Genomic DNA, 26,639 nt, shown 5'->3' with positions numbered 1-26,639 from the left:
TGCATTCTCAGAGACTAGTAAGTCAGGACCACAGTTGCAGTATTGCTTCCTTTCCCTAAGATGGCTTCCCTCATGCTAACCTAAGATCTAGCTGTTACAACTTTCCCCACTGTCAGTTGTAACTTCATAATCATATGAAGTACTTGGGGAAAAGGCCGTCGACATCTTCTGGCTACTTCCTGCTGATGAGGGGCACCGCAAGAGGGAAGAATATGGAAGCTTAAAACTGACAGTGTGGATCTAAGCAAGCCTTTTAAATTGTCTCACTCTTTTGGAACTGAGGGTTAGTTTTGACCTTCATTAAGGCTATTCAGTCTCCTGATTATTTTGATGGGGACTAACAACATCTTTGGAGACATTAGCAATAACATTTTTTACATTTCCAACAAAGGAAGAAAAGGAAAACGGTGGCCCATACCAGGACAATTGTTCCAATGCGGATAGATAGTGAAGCTGGGAGAGCAGAGAAACAGGCAGGTCATGCCACCTATGAATCCTATACATGCATGTTTATATTTGTTGACCAACAATTTTCTTTCCCATCGTGTACTGTGATCTGTACCAGATAGTGGAGGAAACTAGAAGAATTCAGGATCCAGTCCAGTTTACAGACAGAAAACAAAAACCTCAAAGACAATTAACAGAACCAGAATCCAACATCCACAAATGTGTATTATAGTCTCTGTTGAAACATAATTTTCCTCTCTAAAATCACCCTCATTTTTACCAAAGATAGCCAAAATGAGACTCACTGATTTGCAAAATAAGCCTAGTTTCAATAAATTTGGCCCAATTATTTACATAAGGACAGCAAGAATAGCAATTGATCATATAGGCTCTTTGAAATCTGCTTTGCTGGAACTTTTTATAAGGAATCTCGGATTGAACCTTAAAGGCCTCTCGAGGTCAGGAAAGCCAAGCCAAGGACTTGTCATCAGATTCTGCCTGCAATACCTACAGATTTGGGTGAACTCCTCTCTTCTTTTGAGGTTCCCCAAAATATCCTGGGGTTCTCTGCACCCGTCAGAAGAGAGACATTCCTTACTCAACTGGAAAGGTTGCTGAAGGTACCAGGCCAATATTTCCAAGTGGCTTCATTCCATAAAGTCCAATCTTCATTCCTCAAAAGCTGTCTGGTCATATCCGAGTCTGCATATGTTTTCCTCCAATATGATCTTCCAGGCAAAGCTTTGGTAATGTAACCCATGTTTCCAAATGTGTCTTGTTATAAGGAGAAGATATTCTTATTGAACTCATGTAAATAATGATATTGCCATGAAATAAGAACATTCACTTACTAAGAGTTTCCAAATTCTGGAGGGATCAGGTAGAGAGAAAAGGATAAATGTTTCAATTCTGTTTACAAAAGTATGATTTACCAAATTGTTATAAGTCATAGTCAGCTTAAGAGAAAAGAGAAAAAGTATTCCTTAAACCTGAAAAAACAAAGCATTTAAAAAATCAGCAATATTTCAAACAAAAAGTCATACAAATTATAATCATTCTTGTGAGTTTACTTAGTTGCATGTAACCAACTCTTGGTCTTCTGTTAGCAGTTTCATGAGGCTATCAGTTTTTCCTTTACAGTTCTGCTGTTTTTTACCCAGCTCAGTTTCATAATCTGAAAGTTTGTCAGAAACCTGTATTTTAGAGCAGGTGTCAGAGTCTTTTCCATGAAGCTCTCTGAAGATGAAACATATTTGCAAAACATCAGAGTAAAACACCATCCTTTTGCAAACGAGAAAATATTTAAAAATGGCCATTGATAAAGATGCTTTGCTATTTCTGTGACATTCAACATTTTGAGATAATAACTAGAATTATGACCGACAACCAGGACAGATCAGAACTTTTCGAATGTTACATGTTTTTCAAAAAACAGTAGTATTAATAACATTTACCCACACAATATAACCTAGGAAGGCTTATTATCATTTACTTAACAATATTTGCCATGTAATTTAATATACCAAATAAGTATCATTGGTTTAATGTCTTCCTCTTTATGGAAAGAGAGAATAAATTCTTTGAGAAGTCTCAAGGCTGATTGAAAATTCTCAAAGTTTCTTTTTTAAGTCAAAAAAAAGATGTTAATTTTCAGAGAAGTTCGTCAAAGATATCAAAAGGCTTTAAAACATTTGGTGACCTAGGAAACAATGCCTAGTTATCCATTTAATCAAGGTGACAACAGAGACAGTCAAAGGCAAACAGAGAGTTACCACAGTCAAAAAAAAAAAATCCTTAATAGATAGACCTCAGTCCTTTAGAACAAAGGAAATTATTTTAACAAAACAAAGACTTTTTTCTGTCTTTTAGGCAGACTTACTCAAAGGAACACCCTTTAAGCCTTTTTAACCTCTATATCAAGAACAGACCAAAGTTTAAGAAAATTACCTTTATAAGAGAGAAAGCCAAATCCTAGTTTTCCACCAGCTTACTTTAGCCAACTTGACCATGTACAAAACATCTCAAGGTTTTACTTCCACAAACCTTCTGTCACTTCTACATCAGAATTTGTCCCCTGCCTTCTTTCCTTTTCTCTTTCCTAGTACTTTAGGACAAATTTATCTTTTTTAACAAAACCAACAAAAATATCTCTATTTTTCATAACTTCTTTACTGACAACATATATTTTACTTTTCTTGTATACAGACTTTCCATAAATATGTACTTTCTCATAGAAAATTTTTCAACATGCACAAAACGTGTTTATCAATACACTTAAGCACCTTTCAGTTTCTCTGAGATAAGAAACCAAAGGCAGACAAATCTATGCTTAGAAATCAATTTTTAATGTTTGATCTTGTGTGCAAATGACCCAGATACTCAAAAAAATTTTATCAACTTAATTTATCAAAACTCTAGAGTTTTAAGTTACCAAAAAGATTTTGGAAGCTGTTTTTCAAGCGTGTATACCATAAAACATAATTATTGCCCCCAAAACCTCTCACCCATTTTTACCTATCTAAATTATTTGTTCCCAACGATTAGGTTTAGATCATTTTCAAAAACTTCATGTCACATTAAAGCAGTTAGCCATCATCTTGAGTTGTTTTAAGTATATACACCGTAACACATAATTATTATTAAAATGTTCCCCCAAAGACCTTTATCCTTTTTACATGTATTTAGTTTACTTGTGGCCAATAATTATATTTAGATTGTCTGAAAAATCCTCATGAGACATTAGACAGAAACAGTTATTATTTTGTTATTACTTTTGATGACAGATTTTGCAACAGAGATAACATGAGCTCATTTGACCAGTAAATCCAGGCTCTAAGTCTGCATCACATCCAATGCTGATAACTCTGAAAACACATTTATTTAAATTAAACCCAGAAACTTAAACAAGCTTTTCATTTACCAAACATCATTTTATATCATGTGTACTTGAAAGACATCCGGGCTAGTTTCTATTACATTTAGAAATGACTGGTAAAAGTGTTTGCTCGAAGCCAATTAAATAGACCTCCTTTAGAAACGGTACCATCCCGAGGCAAATACATATAGAGACAGATAAACACAAACAAAGATCTTCAAAATTTTAAGCAGGTCTCAGGTACAAAACTCAAAATAACAGTTTGATCCAAACTGTTTTTCTAGCAGGTGGATCTGCTCAGATAGCCAAACATATTTACTGAGGATTCTTTCTTATTTCTGTAAGGCTTTTTTACGGCTGTTTTTTTTTTTTTTTTTTTTTTTTTTGTGAGGAGATCAGCCCTGTGCTAACATCCGCCAATCCTCCTCTTTTTTTGCTGAGGAAGACGGCCCTGGGCTAACATCTGTGCCCATCTTCCTCCACTTTATATGGGACGCCGCGACAGCATGGCTTGCCAAGCAGTGCGTCGGTGCGCGCCGGGGATCCGAACCAGCGAACCCCGGGCCGCCGCAGCAGAGCGTGCGCACTTAACCGCTTGCGCCACCGGGCCGGCCCCTTTATGGCTGTTTTTGAAATAACTTTGTCTTTTAGAAGTTCCTGTATATTAATTAAAGGTTGCATCCCACCGTGAGAGGTTTTGAATCCTTTCTTTTAAGGGTGACCCTTAAGGTGAACTCATCTGAAACAGTAGTTCTCCAGAATGACCGGTACAATTCCAAATTACCTCAAAAGTTTACTTGTTTTTAGTTGTTTAATTCTAGATCAGGAATTGGGGGGAGTTGAAGTGGGGAAGCTCAGCAAGACGAGAGAGGAGCAGCAGATTCAGCTTCGGCTGCTGGCATATTTAATTATTTTCTTTAAAGAGGCAGTATAGTATTTCTGATTTCATTTAGAAGCCTCAAAAAATTAAAATAGGCTTTCAGTTGGTGGTTTACCTTTGCAGCTGGCTTTTTCCAATTGCATATGTAAATAAACCAGCTTGGGTAAACTGAAATTGCCCCATTTTGTCCATTTTAAAGTGAGATCTCCTTGAGCATGTTTAATTAACATTGCCTGAAGGATGGATTTATATGCTCTTACAATATCAGGCAGGGGAAATGTTCCCCTTCCGCAGTGAGACACAGTGTTTATCCCCATAACATAATCTATAATACAATCAGACAAAAGAAATGTAATCATTTTACAAAAAGCCCGTTTAAATATAGCAATTTTTACAAAAGTTCATCTTAATTTTATCGACTCTTATACCTCTAATTACAACTTGTGTCAGGATTCCATTAACAAGTTTCAGTATTACAATACTGTGTAGGGGAAGCATTCCCAGCCAGACATCACATTCATTTCCCAAAAAAACATCCAGGCAAAGTTGACATAACCTCTTTGTATAATATTAGCTTGAACACTTTAATCTTTATAGTCTTAGCAACCTGAGCAGCCTAACTGTTGCCCCAAACAATTGCTGGTCTGGGTTCTCATTGTGATGTTTGCATGCTGGCTTTTTAAATTTTTGAAACTTGGGTGAATAGAACAGGCTTGTCTGAGGTCCTTTAACGTTGGGGGGGCCCATAGGGGCTCCCTTTTAGCCCATCCAACCTTAGGCAGTGTTTCATTAAAACCTTTGTTTTAATTTCATTCATGTCTGTTCCATTCATCCCATTTTCCTTTTTAATAACTAGTTAAAGATTTCCATCCTCTTGAGATGAGTCCTGTGACTCTTCCCTTTTAGATTCCTCTTTGCTTTTTCCCCTTTTCATATTTGTCTTATTTACCCCACTGTCTTGTTTACCTTATTTTTATTTTTTAACTCCTCTAAAAATTTCCACCTTGTTGAGGAGTCCCTTTTTTCTCTCCCAGCTTCTCTTCACTCCTCCATTAACTCAATGCCTTCATTAGCATCTGTAAGACCATGGAAGGAAGGTGAAACCCCAAGTTTGATGAAGTTCTTAAGACTAGTCATTGTATTTCCTTTTTCATAGGAACCAATAAAACAGTGGTTTATGATGAGAGCTCTCTCAAACTTTTCCAACTTAATGATCCACTGTTTGGCCATTTTTCTTCTTCTCCAGAGTCTCCACCACATTGTGGCCACGTGGTGTCACAGAAGAAAAGCATCCTCTTCTTGGACATGGGCTCATAGCTGAATACAGCCCATTCAACCAAGAGGTGGCCCAGAGGGCTTTTCTTGGGGACAGATGGAGTTCCCCCCCTTTCAGCATTACAAACATACAGAACAGACAGCCAGGCGCGATCCCAAACAGAACAGACAGGTGCACCCAACAGATTCCAGGTAAAAGTCCTACAACTATTCCCACTCTGGTAGGCCAACTTATTAACCAGATGGCCCTGCCTCGCAAGGAGTTTGGACCCCAGATGGAGGACAAGGGAGTTCTTGGTGTGCCTCTGAGGTGACTTTCCCTACTCCAGATTGAGTCCCTTGACTCACCAGAAGCAAAAACAAACAAACCAACAAACAAACAATTCTAGAGCCTGTTTCTTTGTCACAAGAAAATGTGCCTAGGGTCAGAGGTGCCGGGTCAGAAGGAAAGTACTGGGGACAGTCCCTAGGGTAAATCACCTAGGCAGCTGGTGGGCTGCTTCTCAGGAAATCCCAGTCGGCCCAGGGCCATGGAGCCACGGGCAAAGAGCCTCCTGACTGGCTCACCAAATTGTTACTGGATACATACCAAGGTTCTTTACCCTCCACACAAGAGGGGCCAAATAAACACTGGTATGCCAGCCTTACGGCAAGGAAAGAGTTTTTATTTTGGGTGACATCAGCCAGCAGACGAGAGATCTCAAATTTGTCCCGTCTCCCCAAAAGATGGGATGCCAGGGGTTTGAAAGGTTGCAAGGGAGAGCATGTGCTTGGGTTTTCTGTAAGGGGCGGAGGGGAGCATGTGGCCATGCTGGTTGGCATCTTCCCATCAGCCTGCATTTGGCCTTGAAGATTGAATTTCTTTCCCTTGACTGGCTAGGTTTTTCCGGTTAGTTTTCATCGTCAGCCTGTGTTTGGCCTTGTGAAGCTGAATCTTGATGCCTAGGCCTTGATTTCCTGGGAAAGACAGCTCACTCATATACTGAGGAGGGACAGAAAGACCTGGTTAGTTTTAAACAACGGTTGATTATGCTGAATATGCACAGCTGCAGTTAGCAAAGCTTATCTCCAAGTTTTTGTTCTCTTCTTCTAGCCCAGGGAAGACCTTTTAACCTCTTCGTGCTCGGTTTCAGGCAAGTAAGAACAACAGTATTATCTACATCATTTGCATTATATACAGAAGCCAAACAACAATCCTTAGAATCGTGGGAGTTTAGAGGTGGAAAGGACTGACTTTGGAGAGCATCTCTTTTAACCCTCTCATTTGTAAGGGAGAAAGTGCAGATCTCCAGCAGCCCTGTCCAATGGAAATGTAATGTCAGTCACAGATGCAGTTTTAAATTTTCTAGTGGTCACATAAAAAAAAAAAAGGGAAAAGAGAGACTTCTGTTTCTGGCCGGTATGGTATAGGCACATTTTTCCCTATTCTTCCTGCTTATTTTATTTTATACATAAATCAAACATGAAGAATCTGAAATCCGCAGAAAGAAGGCAGACCAGGTAAGGACTTGGGAACTTGAGGAATGGCAAAATGGAGAGTTCCCTGGGTTGTCTTTTTGCCTCCCTTTATATCCTGGATTTGGGGCTGGAGAAGCCTGCAACCCAGAAACACCCACCGGCACAGCCAAAAAAACGTCCCAAGAAAAATCTGTTCTTTTAAGCCAAAGGACCAAGAAAGGAGCAGCCTAGCAAGAAAGAAACCTTTTTGATGATAACTGCCCTACTCACACATCATAGAAAAAAAAAACCCTGAAACGAAAACTTAGCGCACGTCGCCTGGCTCCATCTGCAAAGGCCGAGCGTGGAGCCTAGATTTCCATCCTCATCCATTGCTAATGAGATATCCCCACTTCTCCCCACTGGGTTGGTGTCTAAGGAGACCAAGTCTCCAAGACTATATTTTCAGCACTGCCTGGAGGTGATGAGATGCCCTCTCCACATCAGCACCACCATCATGTCAGCAGAAACCACATGGGGAGCCTGGATTTCCACCCTCACCTAGCAGTAATGAGGCATACCTCGCTTTCTCCACAGTGTACGTGAAGTCTGAATGGGGAGCCTGGACTTCCATACCCGCCTGTCAGTAATGAGGCAGGACCGGAATCCTGCACCAGCATGTTTTCAGTGGAGGCCTGCTAAAAGGAAGATTTAAATAATATCCAAGTCTCATAATATGCAAAATGTCCAAGGTAGAATTGAAAATCACTCCTCAAGAACCAGGAAAATCTCAGCTTAAATGAGAAGAAAACATCATTAATAGATTCCCCCATTAAGAAGTAATAGACAATGGAATTATCTGAAAAGGATTTAAAGGTAACTATCATAAAAAAAAAAGCTTTAATGAGCAATTATGAACATCTTTGTAACAAATAAGAAAAAAGACTTAGCAGAAGTAGAAGATATAAAGAAGAACTAAATAGAAATTTTAGAACTGAAACATATAGTAAACTCCCTGCATGGACTCAATAAAAAATGGAGATGAAGGGCTGGCCCCATGGCATAGTGTTTAAGTTTGGTCCACTCCACTTTGGTGGCCCGGGTTCACAGAGTTGGATCCGGGGCACAGACCTACACCACTTGTCTGCCATGGTCTGGTGGTGACCCACATACAAAGTGGAGGAAAACTGGCACAGATGTCAGCTCATGGCTAATCTTCCTCAAGCAAAAAGAGAGGAAGATTGCCAATAGATAATAGCTGAGGGCGAATCTTCCTCAGCCAGAAACAAACACACAAGAAAAATGGAGATGAGAGAGGAATGCAGCAGTGAACTTGAAGGTAGAACATTGGAAATTAGACAACTTTAACAACAATGAGAAAATAGACTTAAAAAAATCAGAGCCTCAGGGGCCTGTGGACAATAATAAAAGCTCTCATATTCATGTCATTGGAGTTCCAGAGGAAGACAAAGAATATGGGTATATGGGACAACGAGAACTGCTAACCAGATCTCTAATATGATAAATACATATGAGGTTTGTCTAGGAGGAAAATTTAATACTATAGCCTCTAGGAACCCTTTTATTTGAAGTTGACCTTCCCTCAAATGCAGGGATGGGGTCCTAGCAGCTATGATTTTGTTAGAGGGGCCTATTACAACCAACTTTCCCATCTACAGCACTTGATTGGACCATGAGTGCTGATGTCATGAGCAGATGTGATATAAACCAGAGAGCTGTGGAATGAGCCATCTTCCACCGTGTGCCTGGAGAAACAGCGAAAGACAGTCTGTGGAGGGAGAAGAATGGAGCAGACATGCACAGAGAAACAGAAGTCAAGAACATGCATGTTCCACGGGTAGAGAGGCCCAACAAGTGTGCTCTTCATGGGAACTCCTCCCCAAACAAAACTACCATGTGTTTGGAATTCTTTTGTAATACATTAACATTTATAATTTGTGGGAGTGACGATTAGGTTGACTTGGCCTGAGTGTTCACATCATCTCCCCGTACCATCTTCTCCTGTTTTAAAAAACTGTTGAGTATAAGCTGACTAGCTCTTTTATCCTGGGTGCTTTTTATGTATATCATTTAATCTTTATGAAGTAGAAGTTAAAATCACCATCCATGTTTTACAGCTGATAAATCCAAGACTTCGGGCTTTTATATAACTTTCCCAAAGTCACATAAATGATTGCAGGTGGCCAAAATGAGACTCTTATGCAGGTCTTTCCAACTCCTAAGACTTCACCTGTGACCATTATGTTATACTTGATTCTGAGGGAAGCAACCAGTATCTTCTAAAAAGGGAGAGAGATCTTTCTCCCTCATCTACAGGAACAGTTAAGTTCAGCTTACTCTGCATATTATGCGTGATGTTCTGAGCTCTGAATGACAGAGTGAGGTCTGGAGGAGGTAGTGTCCAGGCAGGCTGTGTGTTTTCAGGAAAACTAGACACACACACGTGTGTGTGTACTGTGGAAAGGGGGTGGAAGGAGGACACTGTTTCCCAGAAGCAGAAGATGCTTGTTGCTTTAGTTAATATCATTTTACACTCTTATCCATGAGATAGTAAATTTAAAATGGAACGTCATATGGTGCTACATGGGAATGCCCGGTGAAAGAGTGTTGTGTTGGAGGAAAGGCCTGCACACAGAACAGAACCAGAAATGCCTGGAAAGGGATGGGACAAGGCCACACTTATTGATTGCAGAGAAAATGAAAACATTTATGTAAAATAGCATACGGGTCCTCACAGGACACAAGCCTAAAAGCAAGTAGTTCAGCCTTCAAAGGGATTTCTGAATATAAGAAATGACTTCCAACTGAAATTTTAATTAGGACCCCAAAACACATCAGAATCCTTATTGCTGAAAGTTTACCACGAATTGCAGGCTTTGGATGATTGAGTGGACTTTATTTAAGCTTGGGTAAACACCATTGCAGACTTTTTACCCTAGAGGAAGGGCTAGAGGAAAAGAAGTTTGCAGTAGGAGAGAGGACCTGAAGGGGAACACTCACACGTGGTGGGAAAGCAATAAAGGCTTTCACTATTGTTTATGTGCCAGGTGAGGAGCAGATGTCAAAGATCATGGCAGTTTTGTGAACTCGAATGGCACTGAACGGCTTCAGCAGTATTTGGGAAGTGAAATGGAGGAGGCAGCATAAAGAGAGAGGACAGTCCTTCCATCTTTCCACTTAATTATAGATTTTGATCCAATTGATACACCAAGAAATCCTGAATTATCAGGTTTTTTTTTTTTTTTTTAAGTATTGAGGGAAGGGTGCTTGGGCTACAGGAAGGGGAGGGGGCAGAGAAATGTTTCACTAACTTTTTCAATATTGTTTTTAGAAAATACTTGCTCTTTGCATTTTTTGCTTTTTACATGGATTTTCAAGCTCAGGTGGAAAAACAAAAATGGCCCATCAATTCGTCTCTCCTTATTCCCCTTCTGTGTAAAAAGATTTCTTTTAATTCCTTGTGTTCAAGGGAAGATTCCCATTGCTTTTGGCTATGTATCTCCATTAGGTAGAATTCTTCACTCTGAGCCCCTCTATGTTGTCGATGGCAAGAAATTCTCTGGTCGGCTCCATTTCAACTCTGTCAGAGCCAATGATGTACTCCAGGTGCAGCCAAGTCTGTGTGCTGTTAAAGCTACTGATTCAGATGACCTTGATATTGGGCCTCTTCGTCCTTTCGACTCAAGTTTTCCCTAACCTCATGTCTTCACACAACTATGTACCAAAGCAGGAAGGAGAGCTTATCGTCACGTGCCTCTGTTCTTAAGGGAGGAAGATCTTTCTTGAAAGTTACCATGCAGACTTTCCTGTGAGTCCTATAGGCCAGGTGTGAGTCCCATGCCTATGCTTTAGCTGCAAGGGAAGCTGGGAAAGTCAACTTCTGGTTTCTCAACCTAATAATGGGAAGTGGGTCGTGCCAGCAAATAGGAAGGGGCATGGGAGGGAGATGGTGGGAGTGGCTGTTCCGTAGGTAAACCACCAGTGTCTGCCACCCTAAATATTGCCAAGGCGGCACTTCATAATTTTGTTTCCAGAAATTCAGATGTTAGAGATGATAAATTGATTACTGAATTTATGACTTGTTACACTGGCAGGTTCTTTTGCTTTTCTTGCACTCCCCAAATATTCCCATCCCTTCCTCCAGCCAGGAATATAAGGCTTCGTTGCAGTGTTTCCTCCTGTCATTTCTCACTTTTCTTTTATTGTTGTTCTGGTTCATGGTTTACTAAATGCCTCAGTGAACAGATATGCAACCATTCTGTTTAGACTGATCTTTCAAAAGGACTTCTGCAAAGTCTGGTTGCATTAATCCATGATTGTACTTCTGTTATTTTAAACTTTCAGTTTATCCTGCTGGTTTCTCCAGTGCTAGAAAGCTACAGAGACACTTCAGTCCTGAGGAGAAGATTAGGGAAAACTTTGTCTAGTGTGAAAATACCTGTACAGGGTAGTTTTTGGTACAAAATGAGGTACCCGTATGGTTTCCCTAAGAATGTCTTTCTCATCTTCTACCTTTCTGCACACTCTACCCTGCTTATTTATTGATCCCATAATTTTCAACACAGAGCTAGTCAGCTCTACTACTTACACGCAGAAGTACGTACTGTTTGAAGTTGGGAAAAGTATGTGACCTCTCTGAGCATTTGTCTGCTGAACTGTAAAACGAGATAAAAATGCCCCTTCACGTGGGTGCCATGGCACAAACAAGAAATCATCATCATGATCTCCCCCTCTTCTTGCTCATTTGCTTTATGGCATTAGAAAGCTCTTTCTTCACATGGACAAAATGGACAATGTAATCTGTATAATTATTTATGTCTTTCTCATTTTATTTTTTCATGTAATTATTTGCTTCGGCCTAAAAAGAAAACAATTCCAAATTTGGCAAGTTAAACCAAAAAGAAGCCACAAATTTTATTTTTGCATAAAAGTAGATCACTGTGGGGCCCGCCTGGTGGCGCAAGCGTTTAAGTGCACCCGGTCCGCTGCGGCGGCCCGGGGTTCGCAGGTTTGGATCCCGGGCACGCACCGACACACTGCTTGGCAAGCCATGCTGTGGCGGCATCCCATATAAAGTGGAGGGAGATGGGCACGGATGTTAGCCCAGGGCCAGTCTTCCTCAGCAAAAAAAGAGGAGCATTGGCAGATGTTAGCACAGGGCTGATCTCCTCACAAAAACAAACAAACAAAAAACCAAGAGGTAGATTTCTGTGATTTTCTGCAGATTGTTCTCTTGAAAAAGAAGCTGCAATGTTCAAGCCTTAGACTTATTCTTGATGATATATATGCCATCTCTTATTTTTGTACATGAAATATTCTTTATTACAAAACTAAGTTTAGTGTCATTGAGTCGACTCCAACTCCTAGCGACCCTGTGCACAGCAGAGCTGAACTGTGCCTGGTCTTTTTCCGCTGCTGTTATCAGACAATGCTCTGCTGCTGTTCACAGGGTTTTCATGGTCAAGTTTTTCAGAAGGGGGTGGTCAGGTCCTTCCAAGTCGGTCTTAGTCCAGAAGCTCCACTGAAACCTGTCCAGCATGGTGACCCTGGTGGTATTTGAAATACCGATGGTGTAGCTTTCAGCATCACAGCAACACACAGCTGCCACAGTGTGACAACCAGGAGGCCTGAGGGTGGGGTTGACGGCCATGGAATGGACCGTTCAGGAAGTGGAGATAAGAGTCAGGTCTTTGCTTTTGTCTGAGTGATCTGGCACTTACAAACATGCATGAGTATATTTACTCATAGTTGTAGTTAGTGTTTTTAAGTATAACTGGAATCATCCTCTTCAACAGTATTTCTTTTAACAATATCATCTGATCATTTTTGACTTTTTATTTTGATATGTAAGAGTCAGAATACCCTGACTGTGAAATCCATGTAACTAAAAAAAAAAAAAAACAAAAAAACTTGGCTGGAGCTGGTGCGTAGCGGTTAGGTGCGTGGGCTCTGCTGCTGGCGGCCCAGGTTGGGATCCCGGGTGCACACTGATGCACTGCTTGTCAGGCCATCTTGTGGCGGCGTCCCATATGAAGTAGAGGCAGATGGGCACAGATGATAGCCCAGGGCAGCTCTTCCTCAGCAAAAGAAGTAAAAGGAGGAGCATTGGCATGGATGTTAGCTCAGGTCTATCTTCCTCACACACACACAAAATAAATGAATAAACAAAAAACAACAACAAAAAAAACAGAACTGGAGTTCCCACTGGTCACATGTAAAAGGACAACAGGTCTCTAAAGTGGAAGCCATGCCCCATTCTTTTCTTTCTCTTTATTTACACTTTTATTGATGTACAAAGAATTGTACATATTTAATGTGTACAATTTGATGAGTTTGGACATAAGCAAAAACCCATGATACACCACAATCAAGGTAATAGACAGATCCAACAACTCCTGGAGTTTTCTTGTGTTCTTTTGGTTTGTGTGTGATAAGAACACTTAACATTATTCTTATTATTAAACAGAAGGTGAGTTATAGGCCAACAGATGTTACCAGACAAAACAAGGAACAGAAATAGAAAAGTTTACTTTTGCTCTATGAAAATAAAATAATGCACTTATTTTCATTCATTCATTCATTCATTTGCTCAGATATATACTGTGCTAATACACTGTTTTTAGCACTTAAGATGCAATGGTGGAAAAGAGACCAGTTTCCTACTAATGATGTTTACGTATTAATGGGGAAAACAGAAGAGATGCTTGTACTTTGAATACCTTCAACTACAATGAGTCTTGAATTAATTTCTTCAGTCATTTAACTGTTCATTAAGTTACTTTTGAAGCAATTATTCAAAACTTATGTTCCATATCATTTTTATTATAGTAAAAGAGATATTATTTTGTAGAAATTTTAGAAAACAATAAAAAGATTAAAACCACCTATAATTGCATAATGTAGAAAACTGCGGCGATCATTCACGTGAATTCATCTCATGTGTTTTTCTCTATATTTAGATTTATGGGGCAATGTAATTTTCTGAAAACAAAAGAATTGATTTTATAAACTACTTCCAGTAGTTTGTATGTTTGTATGTTTGCTTGTATGTTTAATAGTTTTTCCACATTGATATCAGAAATTATTTTACTATATGAGCTTCAAGTTCCTTTACTTTTCTATAAAAAGAAAGAATCTAGTGAGGATTTTTTTTAGTAGTAGGAGTTTTACGGTTGATCAATTGTCCAGGTATGTATGCATATGTATGTATTACGTATTTTTTAATATTTAAAATTTGTTTTGGAATAGACTTTCCTTTCTTCACTGATTTAAAAATTCCACTTTTATTGTAGTCTAGCTTTTTATGCAGATTTAGCTCCGGCCAGTTCTCTCGTGATTTGTCAATCGTACAGGATAAAACTGTTTTACCTGTTATATTTTTATAATGTATTTAAATATTTGATAGTGCCATGTCTCTTAATTCATTTGGATTTTTGAAAATTGTCTCCGCAGGAAATGTCAACTACTATAGTACAGATGTCAAAATTGTTGGCAGATTGCAAGAGCTAGAGAAGCTTGGAAAAGGAGGCGAGCAGATAGGATCTTGGGGAAGATGTGGCACTTTGGCTGGACTAGGAATGATGAATCGATTTGACCTAGCAGAGAGTGAGGAGAAAGAGTGTTCCAAGTGGGGGAAACGTGTGTGAGTAACAGCATCTGGAATTGTGAACAAGCATTATCTCATAGGTGATGGGACAGCAGGACGGAAGGGATCTAATATTTGTTGAGTACCTACTGAATGCAAATCCGCATGCTAAGCACTTTACAGGAATAACTCTGAGGTCAGCTGATTCCTCTTACTCTGTCATATTTTATGTCAGTGCATCTTAAGTGCGTTGCTTTCACTCTGCTCCAATTTGGATGCAGAACTCAGTATTTCTTTGAGTTTCTAAAAAACAATCCACTCACAAAAACTTTGTTGGTCAATGGAAACCACAGTTTCTTGACCTCAGTAGCGTAGACATTTTGGGCTGAAAACTCCATCATGGTAGGGTGCTATCCTGTGCATTATAGGATCTTTATCCCTCACCTCTCTCCATTAGATGCCAGGAGCAATCCTACCGTCTAGGTGTGGGACAACCACAGGTGTCTCCAGACATTGTGAAATGTCCCCTAGGGGGCAAAATCTGCTCTAATCAAGAGTCATTGATATAAATTATACCGCAGATAGGAAAGTTGGTGTGGAGGGTTTTGTACTGAACAGTGCAGAAGAAGTAAATGTCCTGTGCTTGTTTTCATCGCTGAACTCCCTTCGTGGTTTCTCTGCAGTTGAGTTTGGGGGAGAGATGTTTTGCTTAATGCATTGTAAGGTTACTCAACTATGGCACTAGTGACGTTTGGGCCTCATAATTCTTTGTTTTGGGGACTTGTCCTGTGCATTGTTGGATAGTAAGCAAAAGCACTGGGCTCCACCCAGGGTACTCTTCCGAGTTGAGACAACCGTATCTGTCTCCAGACACTGGCAAAATTGGTCCGGAGGAGAACCGCTGATGTAGACTATACCAAGGATAGGAAGGGTGTAGAGTTTGCTTCTGCACAACCCACAAGATACAGTTTAAAAATCCTCTATTTTTCCTCTGAAGTCCTTTCTTGGTAACTATGCAGTTGGTTTTGCTTTGTTTTGTTTTGCTTATCCTCTCTCAGAGACTCTCCATCTCAGCACTATTGATGTTTTGGGTCAAATAATTCTTTGCTGTGGGGGCTGTCCTGTAGATCGTCGGGTGTTTAGCAGCATCTCTGGCCTCTCCCCACTAGGTGACAGTGGCACCTGAACCCCACCCCCACCCCGCCAAAAGTTGAAACACCCACTACTGTCTCCACATATTGTTAATCGTCTCCTAGAGGGGAAGGGCAAAACTGCCCCTGGTTGAGAAGCACTGTTCCAGCTCTACTTACCTTTCCCCATACAGTGACTCTTCTTTTCAGCTTTTGCTTTTAGAAGGAATGCACATTTCTCTCCTTTTCTTACTCCTAGACATTGAGTGATAATTTTTGTTGTTGTTGTTACTTGAACATGATTGAGGAACCTCACTCTGTATCTCAAGTGGTTTAATTGCTACCTTTTTCTCTAACAAATATAGCATTGCCCCTAAGAGGAATTCTGGCAAATAACATATACTCCAACTTGCTAAACATTCATCATTTGTCCTCTGAGTGAACAGGAACAGACCATTTGAGCGTCTCTCACAGGTTCTGCTGTAGACTGCTTTTGCATCAGAGTGAATTTGCACACACCTCTCTATTACACTACATCTGAACACGTGGGCAACCTCAAGACGAGCACATTGTCTTGCACGTGGTAACCGTATTGAAACGAAGAGAATGTGAGTATTGGAATGAGGTCCACTTGAGTTAAAATATCCCTCAATTCCTCTCTAACCAGATTTAGTAACCTTAGGCAAGTCAGTTCCATGACCTGGTTTCACCTTCTGCAAAATAGGGGTAAGATTACCTTCTGAGGGGGTTTTTGACCAAGATTATAGATTATAGGATAAAGCACCTGGTGTATATATCGGGCACTCGAAAATGTTAACCATTGTTATTAATTTTATCAAGAGGGTTGGGGGCCTATAGAAAGAGCTTTTACAGCCAGACTTTAAGCCTCAAATGCCTAGAGTGTTTCCCTCGTTATTTCACTTAATTTCTGACTGATTTGTTGTGGTCACAGTTGAAGCATGCTGGGAAAAATATTGTTGCATTAATTTTTTTGTGTTGCCAGAAATTTAAGGCTTGACTAATTCTAATGTTCTCAAAAACACTGAATCTTCAAATTTAACATCATTGTGAGGATTCCTTCTTGCAATGCAAGAAGATGCACGTTGCTTCTAAATAAAACATAAGAGAGAGAAATATAAATTAGGAGTTTTAATAAAATTGGTTCCTATGGCAAAAGAATCATTTGATTGAGTTTTTAATGTTTTTCCCAGTTGTGATGTATTTTTCTTTCATGTTAATTTTCCCTGTTATGTGTATAAGTAGTTTTGACCTTTTCAAGACAAATTGAAAGATAAAATAGGATGAAAAGAAAATAAAGACAACTTGAGTATCATTTTACAAAAGTCAATAAACTGCAGAATGCTCACTTCCGGTCATTAAAAAGGGGTTCATTGTTCAAGTCGTTATACAGGGATGTGAATTTTCCCTGCATGAGAAAATAAAGTGTTCACATAAGGCTGATCTCTGCCCCTTGGGTATGCTATTATAGAACTTAGAGGTTAAGGAGACCCCAAAATTATTTAATATAACCACCCCAACTTATTAGAGGTGAAAGTGAGGCCGACAGAAGGCAAATGACCTCCCCAGAACTTTTAACCAATGGTTAATGACAGAGTTCGTATGAGTATCTGACTCCCAGTGAGTCAGACGCCCTGCTCTGTACATCCCAGCTATCGGAAAAAATAGAATTGTGGAATCTTCTAGGAGATTTAGCATTTATTATCCAAGGAATTAAAAAAGTTAGGGAATGATAGTCGAGATATTTTTAGGGATTGCTGTGGCACCAACCACCGGGGGAAAATAGAATATTTTGAGGGGATAAGCTTAATGAAAACTACGATCCAATTCAGTCCAACTATCTTAAAGCAAGGAATGCATCCTTGTTGTCTTCTACCAAGTCTTTTAGAGAAGACACAGATGGACATGGCAGGCTCCAAAAGAACCTAGACTTTAACCAACACACAAGATTTAACTCTTTCCCACATAGCCTCTCACGCTCTCAGTTTCAAAACACTTTTGATTTTATTAAGGAACATACACAATGTTGAAAGCTTAGCAGTGTTATTTAAGAATTGGTCACACGTCTTCTAACTGCCAGTATGTTTCCAATACTTCCTTCTGTATCTTGAATGCTGCATATCTTGAACACAACTTGAATCTTCCAGTAGCCTGGCACAACTTTTCAATGTAGACATCAGTGAAAGTCCTTGGCTTTTCCTTGAGGCCTTCTTGATTTTTTTCCCGGGTCGTTTCTTTCTTTACGTGACTTGTATTGCTCTGCCATTGTTAGAAGATCTTCTGGGACACTTTGATTGGCTCTTTTCAGAATCTGAATCAATTCCGTGGCAACCTTCCCATCATCTCGAGTCATAAGGGTAACAGCTACTCCAGTCTTCCCTGCTCTTCCAGTACGCCCTACTCTGTGGACGTATTCTTCAATATTCCGTGGGAAGTCGTAATTATACACGTGTGTGACATCGTTAACATCGAGACCTCGGGATGCTAAGTCGGTAGCTATCAATATTTTCGCTTGTCCGCTTCTAAAGTCCTCTAACGCCTGCTCCCGTTCGCACTGCTCTCTGTTGCCATGCAGGGATTGTACCCGTATGCCCTGGATGCTTAAATCGCTTGATAAGTCATCTGCAACAAGTTTTCGGCTGACAAACACGATGACTTTGTCTTTGGGTGACAGGCTCTGTAGGAATTCTTGCATAAGAGATCGTTTTTCTTCCTCTGTGGTGACAATTATATTTTGCTTCACCGTATTTACAGCAACTAGATCCAGAGTACCAACATAAACAATCATAGGCTCTTTCAAATAAGATTTTGCAAGTTGACGAATGCTATCTGGCCAAGTTGCACTTGTCATGACAGTCTGCCGGTCTGGGCGCACGTCTAATAAAATCTTCATGATCTGGTGTTCAAACCCCAGATCCAACATTTTATCTGCTTCATCTAAGACTAAGTAGGTTATGCTTCTTAGGTTGACAAACTTATTCATTTGCAGATCATTCAGTCGTCCGGGAGTTGCAATAACGATGTCCACGCCTTTGGTGATGTCTTGGATTTGTTCTTTCCTATTTCCACCGCCATATATACAAACACTTTTAAGACCTTTATATGAATACTTAGAACATTCCGCTTCCACCTGCAGAGCTAATTCCCTAGTGGGTGTAAGGACTAGCATGCCAGGTCCATTTCTTTGTCCTCGAGAGATTGGCTGCGAGTGGAGGTGAATAAACCCAGGCATTAAATAGGACAATGTTTTGCCTGTTCCAGTTTGGGCAACTCCTATGAGATCTATTCCTTGTAGAACAATCGGCCACGCCTGTGACTGAATTGGCGTTGGCTTTTGGAACCCTGCTTTCTTGATGCTTTTCATAAGCTCGGGATATTGCTGGAAAGCATCTTCAAATGTACAGGTTGGATTGGGGATGGGACGTTTTTCACCATCTTTCAAGTCGTCACACACGATGTTGAAATTCTCCTTTCTCCAAGCGTCTACTTGCACTTGAGATAATGAGCTTGTTGCTTTGGATTCTACGTAGAAGTGTTTCTTAATTGGGGGTAAATCCGCCCATTTCCTCTTTTCCCACTCCACAACCTCCGCCCTCACGTGGTCCCAATCTATCAGCGGCCGAACTTTAGCAACGTTATCTGTGCTGACGCCTCTTGCAACAGAGGGTCGGGACGCAGCATTATCGACACTGGATCCCGAACCGCACCTCGCTTCTTGCTTTTTAACAAGAGTTTCTATAGCTGCTTTGGCTTTAGCTTTCATTTCTCTGGTGCCGAAAATTTTCACCTCGGCTTCAGAATCACCTTTTATGATCTGTATTTTGGTGCTTGTCGCACTCTGGATGTCTTTTATTTTCGATCCACCGCGACCGATCACCACCCCAATCATACTGTTCTTTAATCTGAAGCAGAGGGGTGGGTCTCCGGAGCTGCAGGCCCTAGGCTCCAGGGAGCTGGAGGGGCCGCTGCCGCCCCTGCCGCCCCTGCCGCCCCGGCCGCCCCTGCCGCTCCAGCCGCCCCGGCCGGCCCTGCCATCCCGGCTGGCCCCGCCATCTCTAGGCTCTGCCCTCTTCCGCTCTGGGGCCCAGGCCATTGCTGCGTAATGGTAGGGTTGGTGAGGGCCTCTGCCTACCTAGAGTTCGGGGAAGACATCCCCTGAGACCTCTCTCTCTTCAGCCTCTTTGACCAAGGGACTCAACCGCCATCAGGTAGCTCTGTGGCTGTTACCTAGGGCATTCTTGTTTGACGTGGCCTCAGGGAGGGGCTTAGATGGTCTGACCAATCACAGCACCGGGACTAGGGTGAGGTAAGCAAGCGCTTCTGACGCGACATTTAAAGCGACACTCACTCTCAGGGGCGGAGCCTAGAGGCACTTACAGGACCCTGGCGGTGAGTGTTTCCTCAGCTTTTGTGTCCTAGGTGCCTGAGTCGTTCGCCTCAAGCAAGTTCTGGCTCAGCGTGGGAGTAGACTTGAAAAGGGCCCTGAACTTCTGCACGTGGTCTTTTTTGTAAGCCAATTATTTGCATAGGTGGAAAAACATAGTGGACTCTTACAAGTCAGCTTATTCGTGTGTGTATTTATTTAGATAGATTTCTTTTTGGGGTACAACAATACTTGGTCTAGATAAAGTCATCCCTTACCCGTCCTCTACTGTAACTTCAATTATACCGTCAGAAGTCTCTTAGCTGCACACTTAAGGATGGCATTCTGCCTCTGATTCTTCAGCTAAACTCTGACAGTCGTTCAGGCAGTTTCTCGATATTATTTCAGGGATGCTGTTTAGAAGAGAGGCAGAGTGGCATCTAAGGTACCTTAGCGGGTGTTTTCAGTAGTTTGCCACTTTTCCCAGTGCCTCTTGATGTTTTTTTCTTCCCAGTGGTTTCATAGATTCAGAGGGCCTTGCACTGGAAGTCTGTATAGAAGTCATGAGATTAGGTGCCATGGAGAAGACACCGTAGCAACAGTCTGGGCAGGGGGACATCCAGCTTCCATTTAAACAGTCCCAGAGGCAAGGAGCTCACTTTGCTTCAGGGGTATCCATTCCATTATGAGGCAGTTTAATGGTTACAAGGATGGTGTCGGAGTAAAATGAGCCAACCCTTGCTTCCTGAGATACTTCCTCTGACTCCTGAAGTTGCACAGAATAGGTTTGATTCTCCTTGTATCCCTGTATACTTCGGGGCCAGGGTCAAATCCCTTGAAGGTTTCTGTTCATCAGGGGAAACATTCCTAGTTGCTGTAACCTTTCTTGATATGACATGCTTTCCAAGATGCACACGAATCTGGTTTATCTCCTTTGGGAATGGGTCGTTGAGGACCTATTATGATGTGGCACCTAGAACTAAACAAAAGCATCTGCCAAAACCAACCTTTACTAGTATGTCGTCTTCACTGAGCATGACCATTCTACCAATGAACTCCTAAGACACATAGCTGCTCACGGGAACATGAGGGGCATTTAAGTCCATAGTTCCTCATCCTGTCCTTAGTGTGGTTGACTTTTGTTTTTTTCTCTGCTTAACTAAATATAGGCTTTGTATTTATCCCTTTATGTTCATCCTGTTTGGTTTGGTACATTGGAAGCGGCCTATTCAAAATAATTTTAATGCTGTTTCTCTCATCCATCGTATTATCCTCTAGTTTCAAGTCTTCTGCCAATTAAATGTTCATGGCATCTTTCTCTCTTTTATTTTTTAAAATTTTTGTTTGTAGTGGTAACATTGGTTTATAACATTGTATAAATTTCAGGTGTACATCATTATACTTCTATTTCTGCAGGGATTACTAGCAAGGAAGGGGGGAGGGAGGAGGGGCATCTTTCTCTCTTTAGCCAAAGTTGCTGATTAAAATTTGAACATGGTCAAATATCAGGTCAAATTCTTTGATACATTGGGGAATACATTCTCGATTTCAGTACTTTTCCAGAAAGATGCTTTTTGAAGGGAAAAAAAGGTTGCTGGAGAAATATATTTGGGAAATATAGCCCCCTATATCCCCACTGTTAGAGTCACAATGCACATTAGGTAACTCAGAACCTCTCATAATTAAGAGAATTGAGAGAGTCCACCGGGCATTTTTAGGCCAAACTTGACAAAGGAATTTGCCCATGGAACCTCTTCTCAATATTTTAACTAAACGTTTTATTAGAAATAATTTTAGATTTACAAAAATGTTGTACAATGGTGGTACAAGGGTTCCCATATCCCCCTCAGCCACTTTCAGGTCCTTCTAATTTTGTCATTTCACGCTGCCGTGGTACATCTGTGAAATAGGAAAAATCAATGTCGGGGTGTTAACATTAACCACACTCCAGACTTTAGATCATCAGTTTTACATCAATGCATTTTTCTGTTCCAGGATCCAGTTCAGGACACCACATTGCATTTAGTTGTCATGTATGATTTGCGACAGTTTCTCAGTCTTTCCTTGTTGTCCATAACCTTGCCGTTTTTAAGGAGTAATGGTCAGATATTTTGAAGAACGTCTTTCGAACGGGGTATGCCTGATTTAATTTCTCACGATTAGACTTGGGTCATGGATTTTGGAAAAGAGTGTCACAGAGGTGAAGTGCCCTTCTTATCACATCATATTGGGGGGTGGTGCTTGTTGTAACGTGACCCGTCACCGGTAATGTTAACCTTGGTCACTTTGTTAAGTGTTGTTACCTAGGTTTTCCTCACTGTAAAATTATTTCTCCCCTTCCATACCTTATTCTTTGTTAGCAAGTCACTAAGTCTAGCTGACCCTCAAAGGCCTACTTCCTGTTATAATGCAATTCTTATTAACATTTTGTACAGTGAGTAATATTCTTTGTAATATAATTTGGAAAACACTGCTCTGGATAATGTAGATCATCTAATGAACTTTTCTTTATTCATTTTCTTAAGTGAGGAAGATCAGCCCTGAGCTAACATCTGTTGCCACTCCTCCTCTTTTTGCTGAGGAAGATTGGCCCTGGGCTAACATCCGTGCCCATCTTCCTCTATTTTATAATGGATGCCGCCACAGCATGGCTTGACAAGCGATGTGTCGGTCCTCGCCTGGAATCTGAACCTGCGAACCCCGGGCTGCTGAAGCAGAGTGTGCAGAGTTAACCGCCAAGACACAGGGGCAGCCCCTGAACCTGCGTTGTTTCACTACATTTTTCAAATGGATGTATTCTGAACAAATCACATTACAACTCCTCCATGCTTCTCCATGAATCATTCTAGGAGCTTTTTAAAGCATTCTCAATGTGGTTCAGTTCATTTACTAGTAAAAAGGGAAATGTGTTTAGTCAAATGTGGCTGTTACTTGTTGAAGAGTATCTATGTTTCCCTGTCTCTCTGTCTTCACGCCTTCATCTTTACGTTGAATAATGCTACACGTTACAGAAACACGGAAATCTAGAGGCGTTGGCTACATCAGAGGTCATCTTGTTCTTCTCCTTCATTATAGAGAGGATGAAGTTGAGGCCTTAAAATCCTTCTGGACTCGACCAGGAGTACTCAGCAAGTCCTTGACAGTATCAATTCGGAACCAATTCTAGACTTACAGACAGGGGCTCTTATTCCTCTGGCATGAAGTGACTTGTTTCTGCTCCTGTTGTTTGCTGTGGGTGATAGGGGAGGATAGAAGAAGTCATGAAAACGAAGTGGAGAAAAGTCTTAGAGTGGGGAGAAGGGTTGTTGTAAAATCTACAAGAGCAATGACTTTAAGATGGAACTCATTGTAGTGAACTACTGGGATAGAAGACTTTTATGGGTATTGCAGGTACTGAGAGAGATTGTGCCTTCAGGGTCATCCATTACCATCTCTGATTGGCGTCTCTGGTCCACATCAAAATGAAAAAATTAAGGATATTAAGTTTTTTTCACGAATGTAAATTTATTCAATTTAAACTTTTTGATTCTAACATCATGTCCTATTTTTTTTGTAAAATATCCTTTTAAACATAAAAGGAGGATCGCAAATGATTTTTGAATGTCTTTACTAGGCAAAAAAGTAACACTAGTGCCAGTAGCCAGATTTGGTTTTGAAATGTTATTGGTGTGTGAAACCCAAGGAAGTATAAGCAGTCATCTAGCCCATTAGCAAAGAAACAATTCAGAGTGCTATTAGGTATTGATCACGATGGCAGGCAAGCAAGGTTGGAGGGAGGTCTCAGAGGCTGGAGAGTTGAGGCAAAGACCTAAAAGGGCTTTAGGTCTGATCTTTTACTAAGAAGTATGAAATTAGAGACAGGAGGATGTTAATGTTTCAGGGGAAGACACGAACCTTGCCTCGGGGAAGAGATGAGGGCAGCCTGGAGGACTGAGATTGAACATTCAGATTAAGGAGAAAAGGGAAAGGGAGAAAAATAGTTTGGTTAGGGCAAGGGACAAGGAAACTTTCAGGAACCGCAAAGATAATCATGGAAGTTTCAAATTAATATGGCCAGAAAAGGGAGTGACCCTAGAGTGAAGGAGTCATAGGACACTGTAAGTATTAATTACGAAAGGGGGTCCATATAGAGAAAGCAGGATGCAGTGAAGTACAGTCAAGAAAGGGGGCTGTGTTTGTGGTATTTTAAGTACATTGGACTGAGAGACTTGAACAGTGTGGCAGTGGTAATTCAGAGAAAGGAACAGCTAGAAAGCTTCCAAGTAACATTTTTTAGTCCTACTATGTGCTAAACATTTGAAATGCATTATCTCGTTTAATCCACACAGCAACTCCATAGGAGTTGTTTTCTCCTTTTTCTTGTGAAAACATTGACACTCATTGATCTTACGTAGTATACCTAAGTTCAAGTAAATCGTACGGTAAACAATTTAGCTAAATTTCAACACAGGTCTTCCTAGCTTCACGGCCATTTCCTCTGTGCTCCACTCCCATTTGTAGGGGAAAACATGCTTGATTTGGTGCCTGATTCTAGAGATGGGATGAAAGGAGTATTTAATCAAAGATGACTCATGCTTATAGGTAGGAAATTCATTGGAGCAAAGAATCTTGGAGCCATTTGAGAGGGAAGTTGGAGACGAAGTAATTTAAGGCAATAAGAGGAGTTTGGCTTGAGACATGTCCAGTTTGTGGCATTGTGGGGACATGAAAGTGGAAATGCTAAGTGGGACTGGAGATTTTGGACTGTAGTTCAGATGAGAAGGCAGGAGGAGAGATATGAGAATAATCAGCATAGAAGTTATGTTTGAAAGTGGGAGAATGAATATTCTTCCCGCGAAATAAAGAGTATCAAGAGAAACCTTTAAGACTATCTTAAGCAATCAGAGCATTCGTATTATTAGACAATGAGAAGAGGAGGACAGGGAGTCAAGTGACGAAACAAAGGAAAAATGAAGAGAATCAGAAGGGAATAGTATAATAGGAAATAAAGTGAGACAACATGTCAAGAAGGCTTGGTCAACAATGTAAACTACTTCATAAATGACAGGAGGTAAATAGACTACTGAACTTGGGAGAAGGAAATTTTCAATGACGTTCAAGAAGACCCTTTGTGTGGAGTGATGGAGAAACACACCTTGCTGGGGAATCAATTGGGATGAGAGACAACTGGGCCACTGGGGAACTTTGCAGTGATGGGGAGAGACTTTACATCTTGTCCCGAAAGCTGAAAGGCACTGTCTTACTTTTTAAACAAGGCTCCTAGGAAACCGAGATGTCATGTGCAAGTTACTTGGGATTGTTCTGTGAAGGATCCATTGGATTTCAGGAAGGGTACTTAACATGAATATTGGAAGGAAATGAACTTTAATAGTCTTTTGAAATATGTGGGAGGGTAGGATGAGGGAGAGACTCACAAGGAAACAAGAACCATTCATTAGCAGTTTAGAAAAGGAAAGTCTTTCTAAAAGGAGGGAGAGGGAGTACTGGGAGTTCTTTCAAGGAGCTTACAGCGCTATTTTTAGCCACCCATTAAACCTTTCTCCATCAAATTCAGTTTATTCTCCACAGAGGAGGGGGATGCATTATTTAGGTCTATGAAGAAGTGAGGCTATTGAGGTAATTAATTCTCCTTTCAGCACAAAGAGGAAAAAAAAATTGTAAGCTGATTAGCACCTACAATACGCTCCTGGAGAAATTCTTCCTTACCAACAACTTCCTATGGAAATTGTAACATATTGGCATTCATTTTTAAAATAGTGATAACCTTTGATTATCCCTTGGCTCTATTTTGAGACATTTGAAGGGCTTTCCCGGACTCCAGTCATGCGTCATTTAATGACGGGGATGAGTTCTGAGAAATGTGTCGTGCGTTAGGTGATTTTGTCATTGTGCGAACATCATAGAGTGTCCTTAAATCAAGCACAACAGAAAATGATGCAATCAAGTGATGGAAGTAAACACGCGATGTATGAGGCTGCTGCCATTGTAACATGGCATAGTGTTTTTTTATAAGTGGAAAGAGTACACTCTAAAATAATGATAAAAATTATAGTGAATACATAAACCACTACATAGTTGTTTATTAGCATTATCAAGTATTATGTACTGTGCATAATTGTATGTGCTATACTTTTATATGACTGGCAGCGCAGTAGATTTGTTTACACCAGCATCACCACAAACACGTGGGTAAGGTGTTGCCACACAACATTACAAGAGCTACGACATCACTATGCGATAGGACTTTTTTCGCTCCATTATAATCTTATGGGAGCACCATTGTATATGGGGTTCATCACTGACCAAAACATTGTTATGCAGTGCATGACTCTATTTCATTTCTGATAGCTATGATGTAGGTATGTAACCGAGCAAAAGGGGGCCCGTTCTGCCTACTGCAATCCAGTGTCAATCGATTGCAAACGAGTCAGTGGGTGAGAAAGAAAAATTTGTACGATTAGCTAGCACAATCGGAAGATGGTGGACTAGTGTCCTGAAGAACCATCTTAAAGTCATACAGAATCTTGATGCAGTTGTATAGGGGAAATAGGCAAGGAAGGAGGGGGATTTGGGATGTACATCATCCGGTGTGACGAACTTCAAGGTGC

The 26,639-nt window shown here is 40.7% G+C and overlaps 1 protein-coding gene across 1 annotated transcript; it reads right to left on the bottom strand.

Moving 5' to 3' along the window:
* Positions 1-17,667: 17,667 nt before the first annotated feature.
* Positions 17,668-19,850, bottom strand: LOC131400446 (probable ATP-dependent RNA helicase DDX53). The gene has a single exon (XM_058535174.1). The coding sequence runs from the start codon at positions 19,759-19,761 to the stop codon at positions 17,845-17,847; it is 1,917 nt and encodes a 638-aa protein (XP_058391157.1). The 5' UTR covers positions 19,762-19,850; the 3' UTR covers positions 17,668-17,844.
* Between the last annotated feature and the right edge of the window lie 6,789 nt (positions 19,851-26,639).

Source organism: Diceros bicornis, chromosome X (genome assembly GCF_020826845.1).
Source record: "Diceros bicornis minor isolate mBicDic1 chromosome X, mDicBic1.mat.cur, whole genome shotgun sequence".
NCBI classification, from domain to species: domain Eukaryota; kingdom Metazoa; phylum Chordata; class Mammalia; order Perissodactyla; family Rhinocerotidae; genus Diceros; species Diceros bicornis.
The sequence above is the reverse complement of the archived record's forward strand: the minus strand, read 5'-3'. Positions and strand labels throughout refer to the sequence as shown.

Coding starts and splice junctions, on each gene's coding strand:
- LOC131400446 (XM_058535174.1), bottom strand. CDS start 19,761: ATGGCCTGGGCCCCAGAGCGGAAGAGGGCAGAGCCTAGAGATGGCGGG.